The sequence below is a fragment of the Balaenoptera acutorostrata genome, chromosome 19, assembly GCF_949987535.1.
Source record: "Balaenoptera acutorostrata chromosome 19, mBalAcu1.1, whole genome shotgun sequence".
Taxonomy (NCBI): Eukaryota; Metazoa; Chordata; class Mammalia; order Artiodactyla; family Balaenopteridae; genus Balaenoptera; species Balaenoptera acutorostrata.
In genome coordinates this window covers 61,735,908-61,751,059 of record NC_080082.1, presented here as the reverse complement: position 1 = coordinate 61,751,059, position 15,152 = coordinate 61,735,908, and the positions used below count along the sequence as shown (strand labels likewise).

General features: G+C 41.1%; 2 protein-coding genes across 2 annotated transcripts in view; both read left to right on the top strand.

The window, feature by feature from the left end:
• The first annotated feature begins 8,513 nt into the window (after positions 1-8,513).
• LOC130705669 (heterogeneous nuclear ribonucleoprotein A1-like 3) overlaps positions 8,514-15,152 on the top strand; it is a 33,814-nt gene continuing 27,175 nt past the window's right edge. Inside the window, exon 1 of the mRNA XM_057533621.1 lies at positions 8,514-8,644. The gene's annotated coding sequence lies outside the window, so the exon portion shown is untranslated. The remainder of the gene's footprint in view (positions 8,645-15,152) is intronic.
• LOC103015206 (zinc finger protein OZF-like) overlaps positions 8,520-15,152 on the top strand; it is a 64,069-nt gene continuing 57,436 nt past the window's right edge. Inside the window, exon 1 of the mRNA XM_028165911.2 lies at positions 8,520-8,644. Coding sequence (XP_028021712.2) covers positions 8,571-8,644 — 74 coding nt within the window. The 5' untranslated portion in view covers positions 8,520-8,570. The remainder of the gene's footprint in view (positions 8,645-15,152) is intronic.

Genomic DNA, 15,152 nt, shown 5'->3' with positions numbered 1-15,152 from the left:
TAAACATGGGCCAGAAGGAGCCACTCCAGCCACCCTGTGAAGAGGAACTGGAGGTGACAATGGTGAGGACTCCGGGCTTGACTTGCGACCAGATCCAGGACACTGGGACAGGCAGTGTGAGCTCCAAGAAACCCAAGGTGGAGGTCTCCATCATAACTCTGAAGCCCTTCTCTTGCGGAGACCTCTGTGGCAGTGAACTTGAGCCTTCTCCAAGCCCTGTGGTGTCCTCCCTGCAAACCAGGTGGCTCTACCACAGAAAAAATGTGCAGCTGCAGGAAGACCAGCAGGCAGGGCAGGAGACCGGTGAGTCTGCCTGTCCCCCACCCAGCCTGGAGGCGAGGACTGCCACCCCCAGCCCAGCCCCCCAGTGTGGCACTGGGACATCCACCTCCAGCAGCAGCAGGATTGGAGCCCCAGAGGGAAGCAGCTGCCCCCTGGGTGTGTCCAACACTGGAAGGTCCTCCCACGCTGGGCAGCCTGAGAGTGTGTCCTCATCCACTCTCTCTGGCCAGAGCCAGAAAAAGCAAGGGGTGGCTGGGAGAGTCTGGAACTTTATTTTGAAACATGTTTGTTGCAAGCTGCCCAGCATGAGGCGTCATAATAAAGTGAGCCCATGTGAACCCCATGGATGACCGAGGCAGGAAGGTCAGGCCGCCGCGCTCCCTGGGGCCCGGTCCAGTGGAAGATGAGCGCGTTCTCTGCACGGCCTTCAGAAGCATCGTATCCAAGACCCTGGCCAGCTCAGAGGATGGTCCGGAGCAGCCCGGGCGACCGAAAGCGAGGCCACCGTGGCTGCAGGTCTGCCCCTCAACCCCCACCTGGGTGAAACTTCAGAGACTGGACTGTCATTCCTGGGGCACGTCTCCCCTCCCCCACTCTTCTGTCTTCCGTGTTGGTGGGGGAGGGGGATGGTTCTTGTTCCAGGAACTCCTTGGTTCTTCCAATTCTAGTTAATAAACTTGATGCTCCAGAGGAAAAAAAAAAATTAAAAAAGAAAAATTTTTTAAAAAGTAAAGTAATCATTACTGACAGAAGTTATCACATACCTTAGTCCTCCAGTCTCAGACCCTGGGTTTTGTCCCTGAGTCTCTGGAACTGAGCAGTGTTGAGTTGGCCTCCTGGCTGAATAAGGAACAGAAAGGACAAGTTGTTCTGCAGGGTGTCAGTATGAAATGGCCCATTCTCCCCAGGGAGAGTTTTGTATTTATTTATTTATTATTTATTTGTTTACTTATTATTTATTTTTGGCTGCATTGGGTCTTCTTGCTGTGCGCAGGCTTTCTCTAGTTGCAGCGAGTGGGAGCTACTCTTTATTGTGGTGCGTGGGCTTCTCGTTGTGGGGGCTTCTCTTGCTGCAGAGCACAGGCTCTAGGAGCACGGGCTTAGTTGCTCTTCGGCATGTGGAATCTTCCTGGACCAGGGCTCGAACCCGTGTCCCCTGCATTGGCAGTCGGATTCTTAACCACTGCGCCAGCAGGGAAGTCCCAGAGTTTTGTATTTTTTATTCTAGTTTGTAATACAGAGACAAGTCAAGCTCTTGTTTTTTTAAACTGCTTAAATTAATACTAATTGCAGGAAATGTTCCACATCCAATGACTGCCCCACAGCTACCACTTGGAGACCCAAGTTCCCAACCACTGAATTGCTTGAGCCTCAGCAGCAGGACTTGTGAGCAACATGCTGGCAAAAACAATTTTTTATTAAAATCATTTTCTGCTTGTTAGGAGGAAACATCGTAGTTTCCAACATAACTGGTCCCCAAAGCTGTAAGCTTTTACCTGAAATCTGTAACAGCCAGTAACTTAAGGGGTTTCAAAGTACTGGGAAGCACCATTCCCTGACTGCCCCCCTACCCCCTGTCCCGCCTTTCGGGCTCTCGGGCTCAGACCTGGACTCCCCTCGCCCCGCCCCTCACCTTCAGCGCTCCGCCCAAGTCCCGCCTAGAAGCCTCGCCTCTTAAGTACGTCCCTCGTGCGCAGTTTCTTCCGGAAGCGGAAGCGGAGACCTGAGAGAGAAGGTCGCGCAGCTGAGCTTAAGTGTTCCCTTCTAGTGTTGAGTCTGTGCTGCGCGGACCCCCTTACTCCATCTTTAGGGTCTCCGAGGTTCTGCGGGCGTAACAGCCCAGCGCCCGCCGTCCGCCCCAGGTAAACCCAGAAGTCGCCGTTACAGGTCGAGTATTAATTTCTTTTGGGTTTGAAATTGCTGTGAGGTTGGTCCTTGCCCTTTGCTTTTCGGCCTTCGGTCCACTGAGACACCGCCTTTCGCGACATTTTCCTGCTTACAATTCTTGATTACTTCCGCCTGCGCCTTGTGAAGTCGCCTTCTGCGAGGTGGATTCGCGCGCCCCCAGCTTCGCTCTCTCTCCCCGCCCCCCAGAGGGCAGCGCCGGCCGCCCCGCTCCCGGCGAGGCCGCGTCCTCTCCCCGGTCCTGGGGTTCTGCAGAGCCCGCCCCTCTCCTGAGACCCCCTCCCTCCCTCCCAGCGCCTCTGTCCTCGCCTCCTCCTCAGGCCGGTCCTTCGGCTCCCCGGGCCTCCCCTTCCTAGTCAGCCCTTCCCCTCACCCGGCGTGGGGGGCGGGGAGTGACCTGGGCCAGCCTTGTGACACCCAGTGTTCTTCCGTCACAAGTTCATCCGCTGGAAATTGTTCTCAAAGGGATAGTAAAATGAAATAGATTTAGCTCTTAAAGTAGCGGGTGGATAAAATAGAGAAGTGAATAAAGGAGTGTGATCTCCTGGGATTGGAGAGCAACGTGGGGACGGGGGCCCTGCGTCAGGTGTAGCAGGAGGGACAGCAGCAGTGAGAGCACGTCACGGGGGGGGGGAGGGGATAAAAGAGTTAGAAGTAAGGCCTTCGGAGCATCGTGGTCCTGGGAGAGAAACAGAGAGGACAGGTGTTGACTAGAAGAGCAGAGGAAGACAGAGCAGGAAGGAAGCATAGCCGTCTGGGGTGCCGTAGAGTGGGGGTGTAACAGGAATAGAAGGAGTGTAATCTGGAGGGCAGAGAGGGAGCAGAGATGGAGGAAGAAAGAGGCAGAAATACATGGATATTTAGGACAATCGGAAAAGTTGGGCGCAAAGCGCAACAAGAGGGGGAACGAGTTGCAGAGTAGTGGGGCAGGACAGGTGTGATAAAATAAATAGGAGGGCAGAAACAGCAGGAGAGTAGAGGGGAACAAAGAGAGATAGGGAGATAGATAAAGAATGAAATAGAAACAGTAGTCAGGTAGAGGGGGAAACTGGGTACAGATGGGGGGTAAGTTCTTTGGATATGGACGATTAAGTTGTGATATTTTAATTTGTTGCTTTAGAATGTAAAACATTTAAAGTTTATTTGCTTATATTTTCCACCTCTGGCTAGATATCCAAGGGAAATGAAATCATTATAGCGAGGGAAATATTTGCACTGCAATGAACATTACTGTATTATTCACAACAGTCAAGATGTAGAAAGAAGTAAAATGTCTGACGAATGGATATAGAAAATTTATTTCAGCCATAAATTATGACATTATTATGACAGAAAAAGACAGATAGTATATGTGGAAAGTAGAAATGTCTTACTCATAGGGCCATAGAGTATAAAGGGTATTAGGAGGGGGTTGGATGGTGGGGTAAATGGGGAGATGTTGATCAGTGGTTACAAACGTTCAGCTGTAAAATGAAAAAGTACCACATGTATATCTAATGTACAGCATGCAGACTATAGTTAATCACACTGCGTTTCTATATACTTGGAGTTTGCTCTGAGCGTAACACTCAAGTGTTCTCACTGCACAGAAATAAAATGGTAATTGTAAGTTGATGGAAATGTAAACTACTTTATTGTGATAATTATTACACGGTGAATATACATCTATCAAATAATCACATTGTATGCCTCACATGTACACGGTTGTTTCTCATCAATTCTACCTCAGTTAAGCTGGGAAAGAAAAAGAAAGTGAGGGCTGTGCTGGCCTTGCCACTGCTGAGTGGTGCTCAACCCAGGCTTCATGTTAGATCGGTGAGGCATTTTGCATAGACATGTTTTGTACCCTCTGACCAGGGAATCTTCTTCAGATCGTCGGTGTGAGGGCAAAGCTCAGTAATATTTAAAGTGCCCCCAATTAATTCTAATTTGGATCCGTCATTAGCATCTTGACTCTGAGTCCCCCCATTCCTGAGGGCTGAGGTCTGGGCTGAGGGTGAGGGGGCTCTGCTCTGCGTGGGGATGGATCAGGGCTGGTCTGTGACCTGCAGGGGGTCGTCGGGTCCAGCTGAGGTGCCCACTGATGCTGTGTACGTGAGGGCCTCACCAGGAGGGGAGCCTGATCTGAAGGAAAGGGTGGGAAACTCCTGTGTTGGACTCTGTGTAGGAGTTTACTGTCCTGAGCCCCTCCTGGGACAGTGGGCAGCAGGGGACTGTCTGTTCCACATGCTGAGGTCTTCCCTGTGTGTGTGGTGGTGACTCAGGAAGGGGGTGTGTTGATTCTAAGCATTAAACAGCATCTTTCCAACTCTCAGGATAGACCTCTAAAGACTCATGTTGTCTGAGGAAGAAGCCTGGAAGAGGAGGAAGAGGAAAGAACTGGAGTCTGCAATGGCTCTTTCTCAGGTAAAGTCATATTCTCAGTTGATTTCTCTGTCTCTCCTTCCTATAATGCCCTTCTTTGGACTCCCTAATCTTCTCTGACTCTGCAGTATCCTGCTTGACAGGTATTAATGAAAGTCAAGTATTAATATGCACAATACCTGAGTAAAATCTGGAAGTCAGACTAATTAGGGCAATTTGTTCTGACCTTTTTTTTTTTTTGGCCGCACTGCATGGCTTCTGGGACCTTAGTCCCCGACCAGGGATCGAACCCACGCCCCCTGCAGTGGAAGCGCAGAGTCTTACCCACTGGACTGCCAGGGAAGTCCCAAGGGTGTTTTATTCAGTCATCAAATTTAAAGTTTGAAGTCAACCTAAATCTCTGGCAGTTGGAAATTCTTTAAATCACTTTCATCACCTCCTTTCCTCAGAGGTTGTCTTTTCATTTTGTTGGTTTTATCCTTTGACACACAGAGGTTTTTACCTTTGATGCACGTAAGGTTCCAGCTTCATTCCTTTGCTAGTAAGGTATCTGGTTTCTCAGCAACATTTGTTATTGAGACTATCCTTTCCTCTTTGTATAGTTTTGGCAACCCTTATCATTACATTTTCCATATATTCCAAGGATTATTTGGAATCTGATTTCTGATCTGATCCATTGGTTTATGTATGTGTGTGTATGCCAGTACCACATCATCTTGATTACTTTGTGATTACAAAATGTAATGCATTTTCAAATCTAAAAATGTCAGCTTCCAATTCCTTTTTGAAGACTATTTTGGCTATTTGGGGTCCCTTGAGATTCTATAGAAATTTTCACAAGATTTTTTTCTATTACTGCAAAAATTGCCACTGAAATTTTAATAGGGATTCCATTGCATCTATAGAACATATTGGGTAATATGGTCATTTTAAGAATCCTAAGTCTTTCAGTCCATGAGTACAGGGTGTCTTTTAATTTATTTGTGTCTGCATGGACTTCTTTTAGCAACATTTAGTAGTGTTCAGAGTACAAGTCTTTCACCTTCTTCACTAGTATTTCCTAAGTATTCTATCCTTTTTGATGGTATAGTAAATAGTATTGTTCTCTAATTTTCTGTTGATGTTGTTCATTGTGTATAGAAATGCAACCGATTTTTGCATGCTGATTTTTTTCTGCTGCAACTTTTCTAAAGTTGTTTTTTGAAGTAGTAGTTTACTTGTGGAATTGTTTTGCTTTGTACATATAAAAAACCTTGTCACCTACAAAAAAGATAATTTTATTTTATTTTTTGATTTGGAGAACTTTTCTTTTTCCTGTCTAATGCCTCTTCTGCTTTTTATTTCTACTTTCATTTCATTGTGGTTAGACAAGATACTTTTCATGATCTTCATCTTAAATTGTTAAGATTTGTTTTGTGGGGCTTCCCTGGTGGCACAGTGGTTGAGAATCTGCCTGCCAATGCAGGGGACATGGGTTCAAGCCCTGATCTGGGAAGATCCCACATGCCGCAGAGCAACTAAGCCCGTGCGCCACAACTACTGAGCTTGCGCCCTAGAGCCTGCAAGCTAGAACTACTGAGCCTGCATGCTGCAACTACTGAAGCCCATGCACCTAGAACCCGTGTTCTGCAACAAGAGAAGGCACCGCAATGAGAAGCCTGCACACCACAATGAAGAGTAGCCCCTGCTCGCCGCAACTAGAGAAAGCCCGCGCACAGCAACGAAGACCCAATGCAGCCAAAAATAAATAAATTAGTTTAAAAAAAAAAAAAGATTTGTTTTGTGGCCTAAGATGTGGTCTGTCATAGAGAATGTTTCACATGTGCTTGAGAAGGAATTGTTTTCTGTTATTGTTGGGTTGAGTGTTCTGCACATGTCTGTTAGGTACAATTGTTATACAGTGTTGTTCAAGTTCTCTGTTTCCTTATTCATCTTTTTGTTTGCATGCTAGGGTAAACCTAGAGTATTGAAGTCTCATACTAGTATTGTGATGTTATTTATTTCTGTATTTCTTTTATGATTTGCCTCATTTTGGGGGGAGTTCTGATGTTAGAAGTACATGTTTTTTAATTGTTATATTTTCTTGGCAATTTACCCTTTTATCATTACATAATGTTTTTGTTTTTGGTTTATTTTGTCTGATGTAATGTAGCCTCCCTTACTCTCTTTAAGATGGAATATCTTTTCCATACTTTCACTTGTCTCCTTTCTGTGTCCTTAGATTTGCGAACATTAGATGTTCCAATTTTCTGACCTGCTCTTTCTTTGTCTCCTGCTGTTGCCCTCTCTTTTTCCTCTGTTACCTTTTCTATTGTTCCCTGCTAAGGCACACTGTGCAGTGCTAAAAGGCAGGAGCCCTGGGTAGCTCCCTTTACTCCACTGTTGTAATCTCAGAGGGAATGCATTGAGTGTTTCCTTCTGATCATGATGTTTGGTGAAATGTTCTTCCTTAATTACCATATATTTTTTTCCATATTGTGTTATCTCATGATTTTTAATTCTATAAGAAGTTTTAAATTTTATTAGTGTGATAATTCTTTTCTTAATACATGAAAATAATGTATAATACTAATACCTTTTGTTATTTTGAATCAATATTTCATTAGTGGGAAAAACAAACTATGGCTTTTGTTACTGCATATCTGTGTACACTGAAATCTATTAAATTGTATTTATATTTTTGAATAAAATTATTAAGATTGGAGTAAAAGTATTTTTATCATGTCAGTACCATTTAGTACTGTTGATACTTTTTAATTGTCCACAGAATGCTTATTTACATGAATAAAAATATCATGTAAAAACATTTCTTGAGACAATTCCTGTATTTCAGTAAATTGTGTGTTTACATGTGTGTTGTAGAGTTCATAGATGTTCAAGTCTGTGGCTTTGATAACAGACATCACAATTTCATAACTATGTTTTACATCTTTTTGCAGTTGAAAGTATATCATAAATATATATTCCCTGGCCTTGAGTTTTCTCTACAGTATTCTTTTAATGGTTTAAATAGTAGTAAGATTCCTAACACTTTATGTGCCTGTGTTTGTGTGCCCACATGTATAATGACCGTTTATGCTCTTCCATCTTATTCACCTTGAACTTGACTCAAGTTTTCTCAGGGAACCCTCTGTCAGTGTACCTTCAATGGTCTGTTACTTAACTTTCTGCTTTTTTAGCTTTCATTCCACAGCTCAGACACGTTAGTTCAAGTGCTTTGCTGTGTCACTTCTTAGCTTCTTGACCCAAGTTGAGTGTCTCAAGAGTGTCTCTGACAGTGTTCTCCTCTGAAAGATGGGAACAGATCTTTCTAATGAGCTATGATGTTTACAAAAAGTTGTTTACCAATGAAGCATTTAGAGTAATGCTTAACATATAGGAAATATTCCCATACCTTAAGTCATTGCTATTCTTATTCATTGTCATTTAATATTTTCATTTTTTAAAAAATCCACTGTGAACTTTGTTATCGCTCTTTTTTTTTTTAACTGTTGGCTGCGCCTCGTGGCATGCAGGTTCTTAGTTCCCCAACCAAGGACTGAACCCGTGCCCCCTATAGTGGAAGTGTGGAGTCTTAACCACTGGACCACCAGGGACGTCCTGACTTTGTCATCTCTTGAGATGGCAATCATACTGTAAGTCATGTAGATATAGAATATCTCTCAGTGTGTAAAACACAATATGTAACACTTCTGCATAGCCAAGCCATTGTTGAATTTTATTTGTATTTCATGTATTGTCCACAAATATGAAAAGTCCACATTAATTGGAGGATATCATAATTTTATGAAAAAGCATGAGGAATTAAAATTAGAGACCCATAATTTGCTCCAAATACATTTAAGTGGATCTGTCAGAGTACATACTTTAAATGAATTGATCCTTACCCCTCTCTCCTCTTCTCCTTTTTTTGTGAAAATAAGAACTCTCCTCATGGCCCCTTTGTGAAATGTGTTTTCCTTTCAGGAACAGTTGACGTTCAAGGATGTGGCCATAGAATTCTCTCAGGAGAAGTGGGAATGCCTGGACCCTGCTCAGAGGGCCTTGTACAGGGACGTGATGGTGGAGACCTACAGGAACCTGCTCTCCCTGGGTGAGGATAACTTCCCTCTAGAAGTTGGGCTCTGCCCTTGGGTATCTTTGCATTTTTTCTGTGTGCCTCTTGGGAGCCCCTGTTTTGCTTGACTGATCTGAAATCCCTGTTGACTTGGACATGAAAAGCTCCAGCTTGTGGCATCAGAGGTTTAAAATTACCTTTTCCTTTGATCGTCTGCCCACTTTGTGATCCATGAAGGGTTGTTCCAGAACTTGAAGTATTTATAATTCCCAATGGCAAACTCTTAATATTCTCAGTTTCCTGTTTTCTACCCATGCGCTTCCGATTTAGGAGTTCTAGGAAGTGAGCTTCATTTGTGCATATTATACTGTTCCTTGTGTATTCAGAAGGAGGCAAGCAGTGGGTGAATTTTTGAATTATTTTTCTAGACCCATCAGTAATGTCCTCAGTCCTTAGCTTAACAAAGAACTAGGCTTCTAGAAAAGTCACAGCAAATTATGTTTCCTTCCTATATGGAGGAATTTCTAGTTCTCATCTGAATGTTTTACCCATTTTGTAGCAAGAGAAAGAGCGCTGTGTTGTGGAGAGTGATGTGAATGTGCTTGGGGATGTGTCAAAACGTGAACACAAGTGATAGCTAAGAAGGGCAGAGGGAAAGCCTGGGTAGTCATAGTGTTTGTGAAACTCCCCTCATTGGATTGATCTATGGAAATACAGAAATTTACTTACTTTTGTGACTGCTGAGTGTAAATTTTTCTTCTTTGTAATTTATCACTCTGTCCTTCAACATGTAAAATGTATTCTTTCATCCTCCATTGGTACTGCACCTCCTACAGAGAGAAAGGCAAAGTCTTTATCATGGTCTGTAACACTGCCCTCTGGCTCCTGTGAACTCCTTGGTGCCTGACTTTGAGGAGCATGAAGTGGGCTATTTTATCAGGGTCTCTTTCCCCTTCATCTGTCCTTCAGGGCATGATTCCATTGGGTGCTCTGTTTTCCGTCCATATAGAGAAGAGCTGATGCCTCAAGACTCTAATCCCTGGACCTTTCCCATTTCTATCCCCATTTGATATTCTTAGAAAACCCAAAGAGAAGATGGGAAAACACTAGCTCCTCTTTGATTCCCTCTGGCACCTCCGAACCTGCATGGAGCTGTTTCAAGCCCTCTCTGGTTATGTAGATCCCTCAGGCATTTCTTCTGTTCTGCTTTTGCCACGTCCTTCAGTGCTAAGTCAGCCTGATTGGATCTTCTGTGATTGTATTTTTAAAATTAATTAATTAATTAATTAATTATTTTGCTGAGTTGGGTTTTTGTTGCTGCACGTGGGCTTTCTCTAGTTGCGGTGAGCGGGGGGCTACTCTTTGTTGCAGTGCGCCGGCCTGTCATTGCAGTGGCTTCTCTTGTTGCGGAGCATGGGCTCTAGGCACGCGGGCTTCGGTAGTTGTGGCACGTGGGCTCTAGAGCGCAGGTTCAGTAGTTGTGGCGCATGGGCTTAGTTGCTCCACGGCATGTGGGATCTTCCTGGACCAGGGCTCGAACCCATGTCTCCTGCATTGGCAGGTGGATTCTTAACCACTGCGCCACCAGGGAAGTCCCTGGATCTTCTGTGATTGTTACTTAGGAAAAGTGTAAGGACAGTGGACAGAGAGATTGTCTTTTTAATCCCCTGTCTCTCATGGGGTGAATATGTGCATCTTTCAGGCTTTTAGTTTGGCATCTATAGGTAGAGCAAATGGTTTCATCTCAAGGTCTGTAATATCTGACACACATACCTTGTTTGTTTTCCCCACTCTTTTACTGCTCTACTTAGTCAGGGAATGTATACTCTTCCTGATTTCATAGTTTCATAAGTTTACTTGATTTTGCCTCTACAATTTGTTTTTGAAGTAGATAGCCCTGGTATCTAAATTTTTATCCAGTTTCTTTGCTGTGATAATCTACCCTTTGTTAACAGACAACTCTTGGTGTACTCTCTATGGAATGTGTTTACTGGGTAACAGAAAGTACTTGAACTGAGAATACTTTCCCTCATATGTTGTAATATTTTCTTGCTCTGTACAAAATCACCACTCGAAGCTACTTAGTAGAGTGGTCAGCATATTCTAGGGTACAAGACAGAAAGTATCACAAGAGCCTGACCAGTAAGTTTTTTCAGTTTTTCTGTTTGTTTGTTTGTTTTTGAATTTTATTTTATTTATTTATTTTTTATTTATTTTTATTTTTAATTTTTTTGGGGGGGTTTATTTATTTATTTATTTATTTATGGCTGTGTTGGGTCTTCATTTCTGTGTGAGGGCTTTCTCTAGTTGCGGCAAGTGGGGGCCACTCTTCATCGCGGTGCACGGGCCTCTCATTATCGCGGCCTCTCTTGTTGCGGCGCACAGGCTCCAGACGCGCAGGCTCAGTAATTGTGGCTCACGGGCCTAGTTGCTCCGTGGCATGTGGGATCCTCCCAGACCAGGGCTCGAACCCGTGTCCCCTGCATTGGCAGGCAGATTCTCAACCACTGCGCCACCAGGGAAGCCCTATTTTTTTTATTTTTTATACAACAGATTCTTATTAGTCATCCATTTTATACATATTAGTGTATACATGTCAATCCCAATCTCCCAATTCATCACACCACCACCACCCCCCCGCCACTTTCCCCCCTTGGTGTCCATATGTTTGTTCTCTACGTCTGTGTCTCTGTTTCTGCCCTGCAAACTGGTTCATCTGTACCATTTTTCTAGGTTCCACATATATGCGTTAATATACGATATTTGTTTTTCTCTTTCTGACTTACTTTACTCTGTATGACGGTCTCTAGATCCATCCATGTCTCTACAAATGACCGAATTTCGTTCCTTTTTATGGCTGAGTAATATTCCATTGTATATATGTACCACATCTTCTTTATCCATTCATCTATCAATGGGCATTTAGGTTGCTTCCATGACCTGGCTATTGTAAATAGTGCTGCAATGAACATTGGGGTGCATGTGTCTTTTTGAATTATGGTTTTCTCTGGGTATGTCACAAATGCATGTCTCAAGGCCACTGTGAAAATATTGTTCTCATATATTAATGACTCTTTTGGCCTCAGTATATGGTGTAGGAATTTCTCCTAGCGATAACATTGTCCAAGTTCACATCCTCATATTTGTGAGGCTGTTGAATAAACAGTTGTTGATGCCATATTTTTTGTCATTTGTGTGTGCCATTGTTCATTCTACCTCAACACCAATTTTTATGCACTGAAATCAGAGAACTTATGAAGTAGAATGATACCTTTAATGATGAACCACAATTTGTTTTGTTTAATAGACTGTCTTCCCCATTGAGCAGTCCTGATACTCTTGTGGAACATCATTTGACCATATACACAAGAGTTTATTTCTGATGTCTTATATTCCACTGGTCTCTCTTGTTTCTCTTTGTGCCAGTACCGCACTGCTTTGATTAGTTTAGCTTTGTCATAATTTTGAATTAATTGTGGAACCTCCATGTTTGTTCTCTTCCACCTTTTTTTCTGCTATAGAAAGTCTTTTGAGATTGTGTATGAATCTTAGGATGGATTTATCTATTTCTTCAAGAAACACTATTGGGATTTTGCTAGGGATTGGGTTGACTCTGTTGATGCTTTGGGTAGTACTGACATCCTGACAATGTTGACTTCCAAGACAACAACTTGGAATATCTTTGCATTAATTTGTGTCTTTTCTAGTATTTTTCAGGTCTGTTTTTAGTTTACTGTATGCAAATCTTTACCTTTTTGTATAAGGTTATTCTGAGTATTTAATTTATTTTATTGTAAATGAAATTGTTTTCTGACCTTCTTTATTGTTCATTGTTAATGTATAGAAATACAATTGATTTTTGCCTGTTGATTTTAGATCTTGTAATTTTTCTGATTTCCTTCATTATTTTCTTGCAGGTTTTTTTTGCAGAACCTTCAGAGTTTTCTACATATTAAATTATGTCATTTGTCAACAGAGAGAAAAAGTAATGCTTACTTTTTCTATTTGGATACCTTTTATCTCTTTTTCTGCCTCTTTGTTCTTGCTAGGACTTGCAGTAATATGTTTTTAGAAATAGTGATGGCAGGTATTCTCAACTTGTTCCTGATTTTAGAGGAGAAGCTTTAAGTTATTCACCACTGAGTATGATGTTAGCTGTAGGTTGTTAATATATGTCCTTTATGATGTTGAGGTAACTTTTTTGTATTTCTAGTTTATTGAGTGTTTTTATCATGAAATGCTGTTGACTTTTGTCAGCTGCTTTTTCTGCATCAATTGAGATGATCATATCGTCTTTTTCTTTCATATGTTGAACCATCCTTATATTTCAAAATTATATGCCATTAGTCATGGTATATAATAATTTTAATGTTGTATTAATTTTAGTTTACTATTTTATTGATGATATTTCCATCATTATTCATAAGTGACTTTAGTCTCAGATTAGCTTGTAGTGTCTTTGTCTGACTTTGGTCTTTGAGTAATTCTGACCTGAGAGAGAGTTTGGAACTGTTTCATTTTCTTCAATTTTGGGGGGATGGATTTAAGGAAGGTTGGTCTTAACTGTTTTTAAATGTTGCATAGAATTCTGCAGTAAAGTTATCTGGCTTTCCTATGTTGAATGGTTTTTGATTAGTGATTTATCTCCTTACAGATTATAGGTTTGTTTAGATTTTTAATTTCATCATGCTTCTGTCTTGGCAGGTTGTGTTTCTCCTAGAATTTATCCATTTATTCTAGGTTATCTAAAATTAGGCATAGAACTGTGTTAGTATTTTCTTCTAGTTTTTTTGATTTCTGTAGAATCAGTTTCAGTCTGTTGTAATGTACCCTCTTTGATTTCTGATTTAATAATTTTGGTCTTATCTCTTTTTTTGATATTCAGTGTCAATAAGAGTTTGTCAATTTTGTTATTCTTATCAGAAAACCAACTTGTAGTGTTGTTAATTTCTGTAGTTTTTATTCTGTATTTCATTTATATCTAATTTAATTCTTTTTGCTAACCTTCTGATACCTTAGGCGTATGTACTTCTAAGTTCTTTTCATTTTCTTCTTTTCTTTTTTTAATTTAAAAAACATACATGGTAAACCAGTACCTCTTTTGTGTATTTATTGTATTTTCTCTTTCCCTGCTTTTTTTGGAATTTAATTAAATTATAACATGGTGTAAATTTAAAATGTACCATGTGATGATTTGATATACGTTTATATTGCAAAGTGGTTACCTCAATAGTTTTCTTAACACATCATCCACTCATTAATTATAGTATTTTTTGTGTGGTGAGGACATTTAAGGTCTACTGTCTCGAAAACTTTGAATTATATATCACAGTATTGATAACTATAATCACCATACTCTACATTTGATTCCTATAATTCAGTTACAACTGGAAATTTATTCTTTTGACTAATATCTCCTCACTCTGCGAACCCCCAATACCTACTCTGTTTCTGTTAGTTTGACTCTTTTTTTCTTTTTAATAATGGGTTCCACTGATAAGTGAGAGCATTCAATATTAGTCTTTATTGCTGAATAATTTACTGAGCAAATATTCAGTGTCCAACCGAGTTGGTACAGATCACCTGATTTCCTCCTTTTTCATGAGTAAATATTGTTACATTGTATATCTACCAGATTTTTTTTTGTCCATTGTCTGTTGGACACTTAGGTTGTTTTCAAGCCTTAGCTATTGTAAATAGTGCTGTAATGAACATGGGAGTGCAGGTATCTTTTTAAGACAATGATTTCATAGAGCAATTGGTGCATTATATGGTATATACTTTTTAAAATATATTTTGAGGAACCTTAAAGTGTTTTCCAAAGTGGCTGCACCAATTCACATTCTCCAATATAGTTGTTAGAGTTCCATTTCTTCCCCATTCTCAACAACACTTGTCATCTCTTGTCTTTTTGATGACAGCTATTCTAACAGGCATGAGGTAATATCTCATTGTGATTTTGTTTTACATTTCCTCTTGAGTGCACATACGGGAATTGGGAGGCTTCCTACAGTTCAATCTCAGTGATATATAAGAAAGAGCTGGGGAGTCAAAGGCCAGGAAATTGTCATAAGCTTTCCTACACTTTTTGGTTTAGCGTTTCTGGGACAGGCAATTTCTTAGGTCCTCCAGCTTCTTTACTGGTTTGTAGAGTTTTCCCAAAGTCTTTTTTGTTTATTGTTTTTGACTTGTGTTCCTCTTGTGTTAATGAGTGCCTGTGGTTTATTGTTCTGTTATCCTTCTAACATCGTTCCTCATTGTTTTTTTCCTCCTTTCAGAGCTTGTGTTAAAAAATGTATTGGTATGATTTTTGATAATTAGAGAGGCCAGCTAAAGGAACGCTGTCATGTTTAATAACATAGAGTGTTAGCATAAACTTATGATATACCAAAGTCAATACATTCCTTTTTTTAAAGTGTCTTACTAATATTTTAGTAACATCTTTCTTTTTGTTCATGTTCTTAACTAATGTGATCATATCCTTGAAATGCTCAGACTTTGGCAAACACCTTCTGCTAACCTTGTTTCCCCATATGAGCTCTGC